This window comes from Lethenteron reissneri, chromosome 54, assembly GCF_015708825.2.
Source record: "Lethenteron reissneri isolate LAM-NWPU_2019-01 chromosome 54, ASM1570882v1, whole genome shotgun sequence".
In the NCBI taxonomy this organism is placed as follows: domain Eukaryota; kingdom Metazoa; phylum Chordata; class Hyperoartia; order Petromyzontiformes; family Petromyzontidae; genus Lethenteron; species Lethenteron reissneri.
This window is the reverse complement of record NC_083832.1, coordinates 7142661-7161520: the sequence shown is the minus strand read 5'-3', so window position 1 is coordinate 7161520 and position 18860 is coordinate 7142661. Positions and strand designations below refer to the sequence as shown.

General features: G+C 46.9%; 1 protein-coding gene across 7 annotated transcripts in view; it reads left to right on the top strand.

Moving 5' to 3' along the window:
• The window catches only part of DOCK3 (dedicator of cytokinesis 3), a 229446-nt gene that overhangs the window by 133036 nt on the left and 77550 nt on the right, over window positions 1–18860 (top strand). For all 7 annotated transcript variants that reach the window (XM_061573883.1, XM_061573882.1, XM_061573884.1 and 4 more), the window contains exons 13-14: window positions 1968–2056; window positions 13719–13844. In XM_061573883.1, the coding sequence (XP_061429867.1) occupies window positions 1968–2056; window positions 13719–13844 (215 nt within the window). The remainder of the gene's footprint in view (window positions 1–1967; window positions 2057–13718; window positions 13845–18860) is intronic.

The window sequence follows — 18860 nt, the reverse complement described above, 5'->3', positions numbered from 1 at the left end:
CACGGTGTGTTGTTCAGCATCCTGTCTGAAGTTTTGCCCCACGGGCTGGGAGCTCATCCAGGAACTGAACAGACTGCATAGCCAGCTCCTGAGGAAGCTCCCGGCATGTGGAGCAAAACGTCGGACGTCATGCTGAACAACGCGCGGCTTAACCTGGAAGCCATCAGCCGGAGAATCAGCGCAACAGCGAACGCCTACGCAGTGGCTAATTTTGTGTTAACGTTTGGCTTACGTTTAAGCAACGAGGTGGTGTGCGATCATCGCCATCGGTGCCATCATCACCGCTGCTGTCGTCGTTACCACGGTCGCCAATAACACGTTTATTGCTTTTGGATGCCTGCGCCCTAATTAAGTTGGTGCTCTGAGGCTCGCGCTCAGCTGTTTTTATTTTTTTATTATCTCCGACGAAATTAGAGCAGTCAAATAAATTCCGTGAGATCTCTACGAAAAAGAGCCCGCCATCTGGGCTGAGGATTAAGTTTTGCCACGGGGCATCCGGTAACTGTCCAGCTGGGAGCGAGCGGCCAGAATTTATAGTTGTTAACCCTTGGTGTCGGGGTTTCTCCTCCTGAGATTTGCTCTTCGTATTCACGTAGCCAGCACTGACGTTTTTTCATGTTGGGGCCAGGTCGCTTCTGAAAAATAGCCTTACCTGGTGAAATAAAATAATTTGTAGTTTATAGTTTGGAAAGTGAGAGTGAAACAACACCGGGCTGTCTGCACGTGTCACTCACTGCCACACATGACAGCTGCACAAGCCCAAAGGCCGAAAGTGCCAAGCGGCCATCAACAAGCAGCACAGTCAAGTTCTAATAGATACGTATTATCGGTACGTTTCATGGATCGAGCGAGGTTATAACACGCAACTTGGGAAAAAGAGATGATGGGAGGGAATTCCCAAAGGCGGACAGACAGTGCGAGTGAAAAGGGCAGAGGGAAATGTTGTGACCCGCAGTGCGGTGGCGGTTCAACGCAGTGCGCTGGTTGAGAGGTGGCGGTCGGTGTCTGGTGGACCCGAGTCTTCAACGTGGGTGGTAGGAATCAGTGGGGGCTTCTTCACAATTTTAAATTGTGTTTCGATTAAGTTATTATTTTTTCTTCAATCTCCCGTGAATCTAGTGCCTACATTGGCTGTGCGGTTCATTGGAAAAAACTCTATTCAACATCCGCTAATCGTAAACAAATGATCCTTACACCTACAACTCGGCGCAAGCATCGCGAGCGCAATAATCTCTCTTAACTTAAGGAATCGTTGCATCTTCTTAGGTTTTTTCGGTAAAGTCACGTAGGTGAAAAATTAAAATTAATAGAAATCACGACGTTTCGGAGGCAACGCAAAGCTTGTATTGCCTCCGAAACGTCGTGATTTTTATTTTATTTTTATTTTACTTTTATGAATTTTAATTTCGGAGGCAACACAAGCTTTGTGTTGCCTCCGAAACGTCGTGATTTTTATTTGATTTTTATTTTACTTTTATTAATTTTAATTTTTCACCTACGTGACTTTACCGAAAAAACCTAAGAATATGAATCCTTGCAGTCACGAAAGCTTCAGATCTAGAATTAATCGTTGTATCGTTGCATGCCGAGTCAGCCACCCACCTGCCGGGCATGGAAGAGCCTCCAGGAGGAAGTACAGCAAGTTGGTCGCTGTAATGTAGGTGCAGCAGCGGTATTTTATCGTGGTCTCATTTCCCACGTGCTTTTTGACTCGGCCTTGAACGAGTCCCTGGTTCAGGGTAAACATCAGCACTGGGGTGGGGTGGTGCTTCGTTATGGCACTAACAGGTGCCTGCTGAAGAAAGCACTTTCCCCAACAGTCCAAAGAGACTGTACGGGGGCGGGTGTCTTTCTTATGTACCCTAACAGCACTTTCCACGGCAGTCGATTACGAGAGTAAACAGAGGGTTGTTTTTCATTTGTGCGGTGGATGCTTTATTTCGTGTTACATTTCCTTTCTTTCCTAGGTGCAACAATGAAAACGAGTGGCATCAGATCCAGGACAATATCATAAAGAAATCCAGCACCAAGTACAACCCAGCCTCTTCCAATTACGGTGAGCGCTGTTCGTGATGCAAAGCAACATTATCACATTACTTACAGGAACTGATCCAATTATATACACCACTGATGAGGTCCTTGAGATCTTGTGATCTCCTTATTAGTATTCCGAGGTCAAGGCTCCATTCCCGGGGTGATTGGGCTTTTGCCAGTGCAGCTCCAAGACTATGGAATGCGTTGCCTCTGATAATTATTAGACAATCAGAATCTTTAGTGCTATTTAAATCTGCCCCTGAAAACTCACCTTTTAAAAATGGCTTTTCCCCCCATAGTTTTGGCCGTTTGCGCTGCTGGCTCTGTCTTATTTCCCTGCATTCCATGCACGGTGGCGAATTTGCATCCTTGCGTGAAATGCGCCTTACAAGTGTAAATTATTATTGTTGTTTTTAATGTCATCGCTCCGTTGGCCACTCGTGTCTCTCGCGTGCCGTGGATGTTTTCTCGGTTCCGTTGTCGTATAATCCAGGCCTCGCCGTGCTGCAAATCTGATTGTGAGTGCAAATGCACTCACTCTTTGGGCCTGTCTTCCGCCGAGTATTTGAGGATTTGCGGCTCATTTTTTGAGAAGGCAAAATGAAATGAAACAAAAACGACCGAACAAAAATAATCATTATTGTGCATCACTGAAATCCACAGGAAAAACAAACAAACAACCACAACAACCAATTCGTTCAGGCTGCCTCTTTTTTATTATCAAAAAGAGTAGGGAAAAATGCGTTACACAGTCGTTCATGGAAACACATTGAAGAATGGTGTTGCCTGTGGCAATAGATCTCAGTGCTACAATGTCATCAAAACACATAAACTTCCAGTTTCTTGTTTTTGTTTCTTGTGTCAAATCATATTAAATCCAAATAATAATTCCTCTTTCTTGTGTCTGGCATGACACATGGACGGTTTTTTATGTGCGCACGCACACACACGTGAGTAAGTCACTTCGGAGACTTATCCTGCGGTGAAGTGACTCAAGAGTAAGCGGTTGGAACTGTGTCGCTGCGTTGTGCGGAAGCGTCTGCTTTTTACCGGTACCTTCTGTGATGTCTTACAATGGCGCGGAAAAAAAAACCGCTCGGGACGCGGAGGTTGAATAATTGATAGGGTGACGAGGAAACGAGAGGTCGGGAAGCCGTCTGGTGGGATGGCGGAGTGAGTGGTGTAAATCAGCAAAGCCTGGCTCCTAAGCAGCCAAGCATATCAGCCAATTGGAACGGGGGCATTCGCTCAAGGGCTTGGAGTGTTGCTTTTGATGCAAAACCACAAAGGACTTGACGTGTGAGAATTCGATTTTAAATTTTAACCGTTATTGTTTTCTTCGCAACGCTGCCGCGTGAATGTGGTGGCACTTTTGGCGTTCTCTGGCCTGACACTGGTGAGACTAGGCCCTGAGGAAGGCTGTCTCTGGTGTAGGCCAATCAGTTTCAAAGTCAATGCCCATATATTACACTGGTCAACAAAAAAAAAACATTTTTTTCTGGCCTGGACTTTTGCAGCTGTTTTAGACTAATTTCAGGGTGCTGATTCCAAATCTGATCTCAGATTTGCTCTATCACATCTCATTTTTATGCTATCGGCATACCCCATTTTAATAGATTTTACCCAAAATTAACTCTGTCACTTATGATTGCAAGTTGTTACGAGTCAGTGACTGCTTTAGTGTTAAAATATGGTGCTGTATTTTTAGGATAGTGTGTTTATAATATAATGTTCTGTAGATTTCCAAATTTATTTAATATTTTTCTTCTGCAGTTTTCATTGAAAATGCAATATTTGATATCTCAAAAACTCGATGTGATAGACAAAAACTGATGCCAGATTTTGAATCAGCACCCCAACATTACATTAACACCGTTCGAATACCTTATGCCAGAAAAAGTGTGTTGACCAGTGTTATCAAAGCATGTTTTTGTTTGCATGCTCACCACAAGTACGTGTGGTTAATGCAGGCGTGATTCCTTGCAAAAGTTTATAATTGGTGTTTGAACATCTTAACAACTGTTTTATTGGCACAAAGGGTAAAACTTATTCTTATTTTTCACGCATTGGTCATCTTTGTAATTATCCAGCCGAGTGCATCATAGACTGTTGAAACACTGAAGAAAATTACAGACGATTGTTGTGTTTTGCACGATTTTTCGTGATGCCGCAGTGTCCGTTTAACGATGTGTGAAAACGACTTGCTGACTCAAACGCTCGGCGGTTGTCATTTGAAGGATCGCGTGCGGATGAGATGGTTTCACATCTGTCTGCACTTTAGTCCAAGGTTCGTCGTAATTTTAATTTGCTGCTGCTGCTGCTGCCTGGGACATCCTTAAACACCTGCTCCATATGGTGCTCCAATATGTGAACTGAAAAGTGCTTTATAGATAACAGGCCTTGTTATCAGTCTCGTGCCTGTTTCCAGTAAAACAGGGCGGTGCAGGGATGTCAAAAAAAAACATAATCAGGCCATCCTGGAAGAAATCTGTGCAATGTCAGTTCTTTTTCCCTCCGCTTTTTTTAAGGACCGATTAAATCACCGAGATACGAGCTGAGTAATGGCATCGCAGTGCCCTCCCCCCATGCCCTCATTTCAGCTCAGTAATTGGCCATCGTCCCCCCCCACCCAGCCTCCCGTTGGCCTCCTTCTCCGTGGTGTCAGGCATAAAATGAGTCCCGCGGAGGTCATTTTTCACGACCGACGATGGAACAAAACAAAGCCTCCGCGGGTTTAGGCTCGCGGAATGTTTGTGACGGAGCTCTCAAGCTGGCTGCTTTGACGCAGCGGTAGGGGTGGGAGGTGCGGCTGGGGGAAATATGATAACGAGATTCCAGGGTGGTCACGGGTGCTGTTCGGTAGAACGGGAGAAAAAAAATGCTCCTAGCGACCGCCTTTGTCCATGACATCCATTTTTCGACGTTTGTCCTCAAGTGGTCATCTCGGACTTTGTTTTTTTTCCTGTCCCCCTCCGTGACCGATCAGCAGGAGGCTTAGTCGATTAGGATGATTTGCTGTTAATCTCCAAAGACTTTGACTTTGACCTTACCTCAGGTGAGTTGTTAGTTTTTTTTTGTGTGTCTAAAGGACGTCAGTCCTGTGTCTGCTTATCGCAACTGGCTGCCACCTTGTCATGCATGGTGTTCAAGAGATAAATCCAGCCGTCGTTCAAGTTACGATTTAACAATGAAAAAAAAACGTGGTGTTTGTGGCTGAAGGGTAATGTGACTGCAGCTCCCAGCTCCTTTGGAACACTGCCTTTGAAATGCTCTTGTGAAAGTATTTATTTGGGGCATGTTTCTGTCGCGGGCGTTGTTCGATTTTCTTATCTGGAATTAATATAGTTCAAGACTCGTCCAATAAAATGTTAATGCTGTGAATGGAAGAAAAAAAAAGAGCGGAAATGTATTTGCTCTATTCACATAAAATATTGTATATGGTATCATCTGTCAACTTTTAAAGCGCTTCTGACACAGGATGTTTGTAATTTTAATAACTTCATTCCAATTTCTTTTAAAATTGTCCCCCGTTTGTTTTATTTTATGTAATCCTGGAGAATTTTATTTTTTACAGGATTTTGTTCAATATCTGCCTCCCAACTATAACACCTTGTGTAGAACACCTGCGTTGTAGCAGCCGTTGCAGGCATGATGTGACGGAGCAATTTTTGTTACGTTTTTTGGAGAATTGAAAATCTCAATATTTGCCAACGCAAGCGATAAAAGCAGTGGCGTGAAGATGCAGTTGCTAAGGTTTGTTAGTATAATAATAATCATAAACATCAAATAATGTTCCATCTGGCTTGAAATATCATCATCAGCCATAGTTAATCCACTGCTGGATGAAGGCTTCCCCAAGCCTCCGCCACCTCTCACCATCCCGCGATAGAACGATCGACGCAGCACCACCGGCACACAGCTGATATCATCGCTCCATCTCCTAGGTGGACATCCTCACAGGCACATTCCACTCCTTGGCTGCCACTCCATCCTCACTCTTGACCATAAGCCACCATCCCTTCTCATCTCACGTCCTTCCCAAGCCCACTTCTGAGCAGTTTCAATGATGTCCTCAACCTGCGCTTGTTTTCGAATCCACGTGCTTCTCTTTCTGCCTCTCAATGTAATTCCGAGCATGCATCTCTCCATGATTTTGTGCAATTTTCAGTTTTTTATTCATCTGTTTGTTTTTGTTAGTAACCGTATGTCTGAGCTAGGTCATCGTAGGAAGTATTAACTGATTATAATGCCCAGTTTCCTTTCATTATCAAGTCCAGCTTTACAAACGCATTCCAACATGCTCTCAACCACTGATTTATTTTGTAATTTTGAGTCCAGACCACGTTCAATAGCTCTCCCGGCTACACATGTCCTCCTGCGTGTTCTCTTCATGTGGGGAGCGGTGGCGCAGCGGTTAGCGCGCTGCGATACGAACCCAGCGACCCGGGTTTGATTCCCGCTCTCGGCCAACGCCAGTGGCGATTACCTAAACCGGCTTTGGGCCTCCCATAGGTCGACTCAGCCTCAAATGAGTACTTGGTGCAGTGTGTAGTCAACATCGCGGTATTGGCCACCCACCCTCTCGTGTACCGTGCCGGCCTTCGTAGGTGCTCGCTAACAGCACTTGCCCCAACAGTCTGTTAACGCTATACGGGGGATCTTTGTCTGTTCATGCGACACACACGTGGTGTCTTTATCCAGGAGGTAAAACGGACATTTTCATTGCATTTCCATGATAACATAATACAACTCTTTTTTCATGAGGACAAATAGCTTTTTGTGACTTTACATGACCGTATTATAATGTCTCTCTTATGTATGGCCAGGCCTCTACGTGCAATGAATTGCTTTCAAAGCACACTTTGACATATTCTAATACCGTAAAATATATATACTGTAGTTTCTAATTGCTCCCGCGTGCATTATCTATATGAAGATAAGAATTCCTGAAAATCGCATTAAACTTAATCAAAGGAACTGGAACCAATGTGACTGGGATCAAAAAGCAATTATGACCCTTAATATTCAGTCACGGCAACGTCGTGTGAGCCACACTCATTATTACTTTTCCTGCTGCCATCGTAACTTTCAATGTAAATCTCATGTCACAGAGCCCTCTCGATTAGACGAAGACAAATATCCCCCCCCCCCCAACGTAGCCTTATTACAGACTGTGAGAAGAGGTTTTCCCCCTTTTTTCTGGCAACCAAACAGGTGTTGAGACGTTAAAACACCAAACTGAAACCTTTTACAAGGAATCATGTCTGCATTAACCACATAACTTGTGGTCAGAATGCAAACCAAAAACATACTCTGATAATGCATGCATTGTCTTTGAAACTGATTGGTCCGCACCAGAGACAGCTTTCTTTTGACCCTTGTCTCAAAACGGCGTTAGACCAGAGGACGCCAAAACAAAATCAACTTCAGCTTATTACAGACTGTTGAAGCAAGCGCTGTTTGCGAGTAGCTCCTATGAAGGCCAGCACGGCGCACGAGAGGGGGTGGCCGATATTTACACATCGCACCAGCTACTCATTTGAGGCTGAGTCGACCTAGGGGAGGCACATGAACGGGAATGGCAATCGGTTCGCCCGGTTCACAGCGCGGTGCGTGAAATTGCCGCGCCACCGAACCCGCAGTGCTCACGCACGCAGACTCCCCTGTGACCGTGTGGATTCTGCAAGTGACCTTGGTACCGGCGACAAACCGGACGAGGTGCAGCAACGCATCAATTCCTCGGTTAAGAATCAGTTTTCGATTAAAAGCTTAATACGAATTGTTACGTTCAGGGTACGTTCGTCGAACACCCAGGTCACCCTTCCAATTGACACTCATCCCGGCATCTTCAGTCTTCACCTTACTCTTGGTTCTTTCGGTATAGTCACGTAGAAAGAAAGTAAATTAAATAATAGAATACGACGTTTCTATTGCAACACAAGCAATCGTCATCAAGTAGAAAAACAAACCTAGTAAACTTAGAAATATAACGCAATACAACACAGAGAGTCGGCTAACACAACAGTCAACACGCTACCTGGTTGATTACGTTCTTCCAAAGATTGCTAAATTTGAGAGAGAGACAAAACACAGACGTGGAGACACACAGACAGACATACAAGCAGAGAGAGACAACACAGAGACACACAGAGACACAACACAAAGACAACATAGAGAGAGGGACACACACATAGACACACAGTCTCTCTACGTGACTTTACCGAAAGAACCAAGAGTCATTCCTGTAGTCACGAAAGCTTCAAATCAAGTTCTCACCTTGTCAAAAAAATCAACTTCAGCTGTAAAAGTGTGCCGATTATTTTAGACTCACGTCCGCTCCACTTTGGGCGGCGCAGTGGCGTAGCGGTTATGCTATAAAACGTCAACGATTTGACTTACATATGTACAATTTCATTTTATATTAGGGCAGTGTTGTTGTCAGTGTGCTGGGTTTTCACTCGCATGAGACTTCTTGCTGTGAGGCACGAGTCTTCCCCGCTGGGCCACCCTGCCACCCTGCCACCCTGCCACCCCGCCACCCAGCCACCCTGCCACCCTGCCACCCTGCCACCCTGCCACCCAGCCACCCTGACACCCTACCACCCTGCCACCCTGCCACCCTGCCACCCTGCCACCCTGCCACTCTGCCACTCTGCCACCCTGCCACCCTACCACCCTGCCACCCTACCACCCTGCCACCCTGCCACCCTGCCACCCTGCCACCCTACCACCCTACCACCCTGCCACTCTGCCACCCTTCCACCCTACCACCCTACCACCCTACCACCCTGCCACCCTTCCACCCTACCACCCTTCCACCCTACCACCCTACCACCCTGCCACCCTGCCACCCTGCCACCCTGCCACCCTACCACCCTACCACCCTACCACCCTACCACCCTGCCACCCTACCACCCTGCCACCCTTCCACCCTACCACCCTACCACCCTACCACCCTGCCACCCTGCCACCCTGCCGCCCGGGTGTAATGTCATCTATGTGCGAGCTGCTCACGGGATTGGCTGATGGTCCAACAGCGGCGCTGCTGTTTTGGCATTTCCACCCAAGATTCAACGTATTTGTCCCACTTCTCCGCATGACTTGGCCTGATTACCTAAATTGTCTCTTGTCTTATTTTTTTATTTTATTTCCAAGACACGGACATGGGCGGGGGGGGGGTCGCTTTCAGTACAAGGCACTCTTGTCTGATCTCGCGCAATAGGAGGGCCTCACACAAAGAGACGTAGTGACTTTCGGTGGTAATCGCGAGACGTTCTCGACGACGTTCATTTAAAAAGGCATTTGCTGTCCGTTAGAAAAATAACTTACGGTGTTCATTCGTCATAGCGTTGCGCTTCACAAGGATGACGAAAATAGCAAGCATATTCATTGTTTCTGTGATCTGTATCTCAAATTAAAAATTGTTTAATTTACTGGTGGATGAAGGCCTCTTTCACTTTGATGTCAGTCTTGGGCTTGTTTGACCATACTTCTCCACGTTTTGCCTTGTGCTGGTTGGTAATGTGGGTGGGGGGCAGAGCAGAACAAGGACTGATGTCAGATTTGTACCGTGTTTACCATCTCACTCATACCGTTTCTGTTTCGCTCATGCATAGTGTTCACACTATTAGTCAAAATGCAACACCAGCAAGTTTTTTTGGTATTAAATTTAAATAATCGATTCCTACACAAGCTACGCATTCGAAGGCTAGCCATCAAACAAAGGCCGCCACTGCATCGCGTGATTTCAGATGCGCTTCTGCAGCTGTCTGGAATGCTCTTCCTTCCGATATTAGAAAGCCACTGGAGCTATGCACTTTAAAATCATCATCTAGATTGACAAAATAATTTTTTGGAACTGATTTTTGTGTTTAGTTTGTTGTCCTTCCCCCGCGCACCGCCGATTAGCACGGTTGGCTACGTACGGTGCGAAAGAGGTTCAACAAACATACATACAACCTCTCCAAAATGACTGAAAGCATTGGCATTCGTAGGCATATGACCAACTTCTCAGAAATACATCGCGTGCATAAAATGTGTGTAATTAATTACTTTAATTCGTTGGAACGTATGCGTCGTTAATTGCCTGCAGAATAGCATTTAAACAAGTCAATATGTCATTAACACACTGTGACGTGAACCCAATGGCCTGGATTAAATTCGCGGCCATGGCTAACAACCGCCTGCGCACCCGTGATGGCCTCGGCTGTGCGAGTTTGTAAACGCGCTGCCCACGGGCACCGCCTGAACCTCTAAAGACACCAAACTGCAGCGCAGAGCTCAAAGCGTACCAAACCGGTCTTTGCATCGCCACTCCGTTTGTGCAAGAGCAGTAGCACACAGACAGCTTGCGTTCAATCGCGTCAAATATTTCTGTGCCATTGTGGAAATCGCGATTCCACAAAATTGGGGGGAGCAGGGATTGGGGGGGGGGCGAGATGGTAACTCCCTCGCCTGGTATGCAGGAGATCATGGGTTCGATCCCGACCCTGACGCCTGCTGTATATTTGGAGTTTGCGTGTCACTCTCCCCGTGGTCGCGTGGATTTTTCTCTGGGTCCTTTGGTTTTTCTCCCTCCCCATTTAGAATCAACAATCACGCGTGTAGAGTATGTAGCTGCTACAAATTTCCACGTAATAAGCCACTTCACTTGAGCTATCATGTGTGATAGTCAGGTCGCTGCTTAAAAAAAAGAAGCTGTATACCTCAGTGGTGCCTTGTTAAAATAAAAACATAATCATTTGGTGTTACGTTTTGTAAAGGTTCTGGCCTTGTTTCTGGGTAATAATTGAGCTCATAATGTGCACCACGTGACAGCGGCTGCTTTGTGCTGCATCCGAGTCTGCGGCACCTGAGGAATAAGTGAAAGTGACAGGCTATTAAAAATGAAACTGCACATATGGATTGGGATTTCGAGGCTTCCCTTATCCCCAGCACTCAATACATCTGTTGCTTGCTGTCGGCCACATCGACGGTTACAAATGTTCCGTCATTGCGCACCAACATAAACGCTTATTTCCTCCATAAATGGAAGATGGACTCTCCAAACTGCGAACGTTGTGAGGTGCAATCCCCAAGGCGTAGATCACCGATGACTGCCCGATTCAGCGCGCGTACTCTGGTGGAACGAGTGGACTCCACTCAGATACCACCCGGACACCATAGAATAGGCGTAGAGAATAAAATAAAATACACTCATCGCCCGTTGCTTTTCTTCAAATGCCCTACGACAGAAAGTGATTTTTTGTTTTACTGAACACATTTCTCAATAAGACTTTGGCCTTAAAATAAAATCTATTTAATGGGCGACAGATGTATGTATGTTGAACTTCTTTTGCACCGTACGTAGCCAACTGTGCTAAGCGGAGGTGCGGGGGAAGGGCGACTGCGGGGGCTCGAAGTGGAAGGGGCTTCCCCTGTTAACATTTTGCAGTGATGATAATCATAATTTATATGTATAAGGCGACCTTTAAACAATGGATTATCCGAACTCCGTGCCATGTAAATGAAGAAATAAGTGAGAAGTAACCGTGGAGAGATAGACTAAAGAGACGAGATAAGTTAGCACGGTTGGATACGTACGGTGCGAAAAAAGTTCAACATACATACACACGAAGCGACGGGGAGCCTTGTTAAATCGGTGGTGGGGTTCTTCAGTCGGGACTTAGAAGTCTTGATCGACTCCCCTCCCGCCGCCGGCTCTGATGAGTCCCGGCGTGCCCGCTGACACCGTCGATGCCCATTGTGATGACGTCCACAACGTCACGATGATGTTGCAATGTACGATGTGAGGGAGGATATGGAATGAAAAAATATTTAACATGAAAAAAAAATGAGAAGTCTCCATCGAAGTGTAATGCCCCGGCCTCCAAGAGAATTCCAGAGCTTGCAAACAAACGCGCGGCGGTCAGCCCACGCTCGAAGCCCGGGGCGCCGTTACGCTGAGCGGTGGCACGGTCGGTCGGTGGTTTGCGGGATCTTGTGAGGCTTGTGATGAACGGGCGAATCAACGAGTCGCATTTTACATTTTCACGGAAGAGTGTTAGGGGGTTGTTTATTTTACGCCGCTGTTAGCGTCCATACGTACGGGGGTTTTTTTGGCTCGCACTCAAAGAAAAATAATATCGTCAATGAACAAACCGCTTTGCGTCAAAAAAAAGTTACTTAACATAACATTTGAGTCGGCAGTGGTGCAGGCCCGTTGAAGGCCACGAGAAGAAATGACTGAATTTCTGGGATATCGCAGCCTCTCATGGAAACGGCGGTCACGTGGACCCATGTATGTACGCACAAGGCAAATACGGCGATGGAGTCTCGCACGCCGTAACGCAAATGCCGATATGAGTGACGAATCGAAGCTAGTCGGAAAATCGATACGTCATGACACTCCTAGTCAGGCGTGGTGGAGTACGCAACTTTGCTTGCTGCTGCTGTAAGAACTGCCCAATCATCACGACACTAAAGCAACAACGACAACACCAAAGCATTCGTAGCTTTTATGTAAAGTTCCTAAGGGACACCGTATCGATTTGGTGTCATACACTCTTGCTTTTGTATGGCTTCTCAATAAGAGGTCCGTGCCATCCCTCTTAATGCCTTAGTCGATGCTCACTAAACAGCCAGGTTCGCTCAGCGGTAGAGTGAGTGGCATGCAAGCAGAAGGTCAGAATTCACAATAAAGATTTTTGGGGTTAGATCGCGTAACCCTCCACCACGCGACACAGCCAGGAAGGTTTGTCACGTCAACAAAACGTGCCAATTAGTTACCACTTCAGCCCAACGGTGTGTTGAAGAGTAAATCCACAATATTTATAATGTGAACAAAGCTTACTGGCTGTGTCGGGTGGTGGAGAGTTACGACACATTTTGAATAACATTGGTAGTCTTTGGTTTTTTGGATAAAGTCACGTAGGTAAAAAATTAAAATGAATTAAATCACTTTACCGAACAAACCAAAGAGTATGAATCCTTGCAGTCACGAAAACTTCAAATCTAGAAATAATATTGGTCGCGAAAGCCTACGTCGAAGGCCATAAGTTTGAAGTTCTGATTGGGGGTTGACTCAACCCATCATCCCTCCGGGGTCGATAAAACCGAGTGCAACTTTGTGTGAAAGTCAACAGTGGTTTTCCGCTATACATATATATATTCTTGCCGTCCCATCGTAGAATTGTGGAATTTCTGCCACTGCCTATGGGCTGTAAATATGAGATGGTCACCGTTTAATTTGAGGGGGAAATCTCTGAAAGACGTTTTTTTATTTTAATGTTCACCAAATCACCAAACAAAGTGGTCCTCGCTAAAGGCAACTGCGGCTGTGATGTGTCTTTGCCTTGCGTTGTTGTTGTGGTCATCATTGTTGTCTTTGTTGTGATTGTTGTTGTGATTGTCGTGATTGTTGTCATTGCTGTTGCCATTGTTGTTGTCGTCATTGTCTTCGTTGTTGTCGTCGTTGTCGAAGTTATTGTTGTCGGCATTGTTGTCGTCGTTGTCATTGTCGTCATTGTGATTGTTGTCGTTGCTGTTGTCATTGTCATTGTTGTCATTGTTGTGATTGTTGTTGTCATTGCTGTTGTTATTGTTGTCGTAGTTGTTGTTGGCGTTGTTGTTGTTGTTGTCGTCATCATTGTCGTCATTGTCGGTGGTGATCGTTGACGATGTTTGGCCCATTCTCGTGTCCCCAGGGTTGATAGTGTCACTGCAGATGCTGCATGGAGAGATGGACCAAATGAAACGCGAGCACCCCACCATCTTTACCCGCGGCGTGCCTTTCGCAAGGAAACTCGGCTTCTCAGACGTCATCATGCCAGGTCTGTACGCACGTCCGTCGCAGGCAAGGTTGCGTTGCGGTTTCTGTGTTGTTGTTTTTTTCGTTTTGCATGCATGCGTGTGTTGTTATTTACTGTCCGTGCATCTGCTGCGTGAGGAGGAGGAGTGGTAGGTAAAGCATTCCACGCCAGAATGTATCCACCAGGGAGCTCTTTGTGCCGGGGCCATGTGCTCGGCTTTATTGTTTTGAGAATCCATTTTGTTCAGGTGCGTCGTCCGCTTGCGCTGAATACTAATGGGGCATTTACGCTTCGCCCGATCTCTCTGTGTCCCTGCCCGACCACCGGTTCTGACCGAACATCGATGCCCCCCGCCCCCTCCCTCCCCCCCCGCGCCCAGCCCCCTCCCACCCCCCGCACCCCGCCCCCTCCCACCCCCCGCGCCCCCCGCGCCCCGCATTAAAACGTGTGAACGCTTTAAAGCTTTCGTGACTGCAGGGATTCATCTTCTTGGTTCCCTCGGTAAAGTCACGTAGAATGGAAATAATAAAATAATAAAAATAAAACATAATAAAATAATTCTCACGACGTTTCGGCCACAACGCAAGCAGCCGTCCTCAGGTGAAGAACAAGTCTGTCGGGAAGACAGCTGTCTTGTGGCCGAAAACGTCGTGATAATAATTTTATTATGTTTTATTTTTATTATTTTATTACTTCCCTTCTACGTGACTTTACCGAAAGAACCAAGAAGACGTGTGAACACGTTTACGCACGCGGGACGTGCTGCACCGGAGCGGATTATCTCGTGTCTTTATTTTCTTATTCATTCCGCTCTCTCGTTCCACGCTAATGCCAACGACGCTTCACCAATTTGCACGTTTCGCCTTCCAGTTGGCCCGATTAAATAGCGGAGGAGCGAGTGAAATCGCAGCATTTGCGAGCGGAGTCATCAACACAATTGCTTTTCTCTGTTTGGACATTTGCGCCAAGCGGTAGGACAATCTGTGCGCAGAGTGTGGTTACCCAAAAGCGTAAAGCAGTTCATCGCCCTGGCTCCGAGGACACAGTGACCTTAGTTTAACCCTGGCGATGCAGGCGTCAAATTGTTGACTTGGCCATTATTGTTGTCATTTCAAAACAGTTTAAACAACTGGGCGGCTATCGTGAAGAACTTTCCATTTGTAAATTGACATTTTGCCCCATGTTTTCATGGTGGTGGGGGGGGGGGGTTTGCGGAGGGATATTACTACGAGAGCAAATGGCCACTCTTTGTTGCGTTGAACATTTTACGAAAGGCCTCCTCCTGCATTGCCGCAAGCGCTTCCAATTAAAAATAGTGCTTTTATATTTGCCATTAAGTGCTGTGATGCTGCGGTGCGACCAACTGCACTGCACAGAAAATGGACCGCCTGCTCTCATTATCTGTGAACCAAATTAGTGCGAGCAAAATCTGCGTGGGATGGAATCCGACATTTTTATTTATATATATTGCAGATGCTGTTTTAATCAGCAGTCACTCGCGCCTGCGACGTCCGCACTCGTTTTACCAAATTAACACCTGACGCTCGTTTTACGATGTGCGTACGAACACGTCAAATGCGCACTTGCCAAGCCTCCAGGTACCCTCGTTCCTCCTCCCCCTGAGACATGTGCACGCATCGTGTCGCACCCACTTGACGGAAACTCCCGCACACAATGACAGACATCTCCAAAGCAGCCTCGTGGAGTGTTAGGGCACGTGATGTTAGCGGAGCACCGAAGACCCCACGCAGAAGAAAGACCCAACGCAGAAGATCCCTGGGTTTAATCTCCAACGAAGCTCATGGTGCACCCTAAACCGAATCCACTGCACAAACTATGGCAGTAGATGCTGATACCCGATGCACAAATGGAAAATTTAAATCTGCCCGGTGTGCGACTGTGGTCATCCAGAACAGATCGTACGGCGTACAACGATGCAATTTCCCCCTGATCCACAAATACGAAGGAGACGTCACAGCGATGCACTTTGCTCCTCCTCACGCGGTTATCCACTGGCTTTACCACCTGGATGTACAATCGTAGTTGTTGCTCTGCATCTACATCAGCAGCCGTGCGAAAGAAGAAGAAGAGCGAAGATCGAATGCCGTGGTGCTCGCCATACCACGGGAGGGTGATGGGTGGGCTAAGCGCCGCACATGGTCACATTCGTTTCCTTGGTGGCGATGTTTACACGCAGCGCCGTGGTACTAATTTAAGGCTGTGTTGACCTGGGGGAGTCCCTTGGCCGGTTTGGGTATCGCTCACCCACTGATGTTGGCTGCGGCCAGCAACGAGCCCCAAGCTGTTGGGAGTCAAGTGCGCAGTGCTGGAACCACTGCCTCCCACACCAACAAAGACGAAGATCTCCTGTGTAGCCTCCGCAGGCTGCTGGGGCAAGTGCTGTTATCGAGCGCCCATTAAGTCCGGCAGGGTGCACGAAGAAGTGGTGTGGCCATAGCACCACGCCCGGCCGCCTTCGTATCACGTGGCGCTGATGCTTACTAACCACACGCCGGGTGCTCACTGATTCAGGCTGAGTCAACTTAGAGGAGGTCCGTGACCAGTTTAGATATTCACCACCGAAGTGGCCCTAGAGTGAGAAATTCAATCTGTGGGTTGCCGGGGTTCCATAGCGCGGTGCAAGAATCGCCGCTCGAACGCCCCACGCACACATAAGAGCGAACGCTTCACTGCTACACACACACACATGGACGATCGCTCCACTGCCCCACACACGCACACGAGCGAGAGCTCCACTGCCCCACACACGCACACGAGCGAAAGCTCCACTGCCCCACACACGCACACACAAGAGCGAACGCTTCACTGCTCCACACACACACACGGACGATCGCTCCACTGCCCCACACACGCACACGAGCGAAAGCTCCACTGCCCCACACACACGAGCAAAAGCTCCACTGCCCCACACATGCACACGAGCAAAAGCTCCACTGCCCCGCACACGCACACACAAGAGCGAATGCTTCACTGCTCCACACACACGCACACGAATGAAAGCTCCCCTGCCCCACACACACACACGGACGATTGCACCCACGCCTGTGCAGCGGCGACGTGGCCCTAGCTGCAACACGTTCAGAATCAGTATTTGTACTGCAGGAGGAATCTGATAAGCTACAACGCTTTTTTACAAAGATGTCCAGTAGTGGCATGGGGTCAGAAACGTTATAACAACAGATGATGCAAAAAACACGACAATAGTGCAAAGTATAGGGAAGCTAAACAAATCACTGAAAAGTATACAAATGAAACTACATTTTTTATCTTACCAGGTAAAGCTCATTGAGGTATGAAATTATTTTTCAGAAGCAACCTGGCCACAAATGATAGCTCCGTAAAGTTGCCTATCACGTGGAAATTTATAGCCAGAAAGTAATCAAAAAATAAACCCGTAAAAACAAAGTTTTTCACTATAAATCCTTTATATGCGTGACATCGGTTTAATTTTATTATTAATATCTGTTTTTCTTGAGTAAGCAAGCAAGCAAGTGAAGTTATTATAAAGGATTTAAAAATGAAAGATCACCTCTTGACATGCCCCGTATATTCCCGAGGGCACTAGCGTTGACCCGTTTTACCACTTTCAAGAACCTGGCGGCTTCAATTTAACTGCTCTATATATAGTCTCCACTAAACAGCGTGGGGGCAGGGATTTCATGCCATGTGGTTAGTCAACATTTTCGTCATCATGAAACGGGTGGCTAGAGTCCTCTCATCCTCTGGCTTGAGATGGCTGCCACCTATGGGTCAGATGATTGTCTCCAACCATTAAGCAATTGGTAATTAAATATTTAAAAACATTCCCTAAACAGTGTAAAATTTTGGGAAAATTTTTTCACGAAAATTAATTGTCACGCACAACGAGTCTGTGTGCAAAATGTCAGCTCGATTGGATCACGGGAAGTGGGTTAAAAAACGACCGAAAGATTTGCACGGTCGTAAGCACGCAAGCAAGCAAGCAAGTGAATTTAATATAAAGGATTTAAAAATACGCTCCTCCCGCTTCGAAGCGGATGTTAAAGATCCGTCGCGGCGTTCGCAAGAGTCGGCTTTGGGCACTTGCTGGTGTCACGGTTCAAATTTGCCGAATTTAAACAAAATTTCCCTGCAAATTACTCCATAGGAACGTACCGTACGTACCAATCGCCACGCCCTGCCACAAAAACTTGGCAGGACTCTCATTAAAAAAAGTTATGAGATTCAGGCTTTCCTATTTAATCAAAGCATAATAGGAATAATGGCACACACACACACATTTACATCCCTTGGGTTTAAGCGGAGACTGTAACCTCCATGGTGTAGATGGTTTTACTCCGTCGCTTGCGCGTGTGAATGTTCTCACTGCCGCACACATGTACGTACGCGTGTGCACATACACGCGTACATGTGTGTACGTGCGTGCGCGCTTGCGCGATGCGTTAGATCCCCGGCGATCAACAGCTCGCTCGCACCCCACCTACGCGTCTCGCATGCAGCAGATATCCCAGCATGGCACAGCTCTGAAACCCATTTGTAGGTAGTGGACGAGGCATGCCCAGTCCCCGATTCTGTCCTGTTTGTGTGTCTGCTGAGAATTGCTAAGCTCCGCGGGAGTGTTCGGTAACGGCACCCATCTGTCGTGGATTGGAACCAAAAAAAACACATCTGAGATGAAGGAGTCAACGTTATTTTAGGGCTTGAATTTTCCTTTCCAAAAACAGCGTTCACTCGTACAGCCCCTTAGTCAATCAATCCACTGATGGATGATAACATTGTTTCGTGCACCGCGATTGCCCATTCAAGCATTATGCAGACTTCTCGACCCTGCCCGCGACATCGGACGCATGTCGGGTAATTTGAGCCCGGTCAAACCTTGATGCTTCTCTGCTCTGTACCCCGACGACGCTGGAAATGACCTGGGTGTAATCTCCAGAGGAATGTCATGAGAAAAATTGCCAGAACGTTACGTGCGTTTCAACCTTAGGGTTCACTGAAAAACAAAATCTAATCATTTAGCATATTTTCCTACGTGAC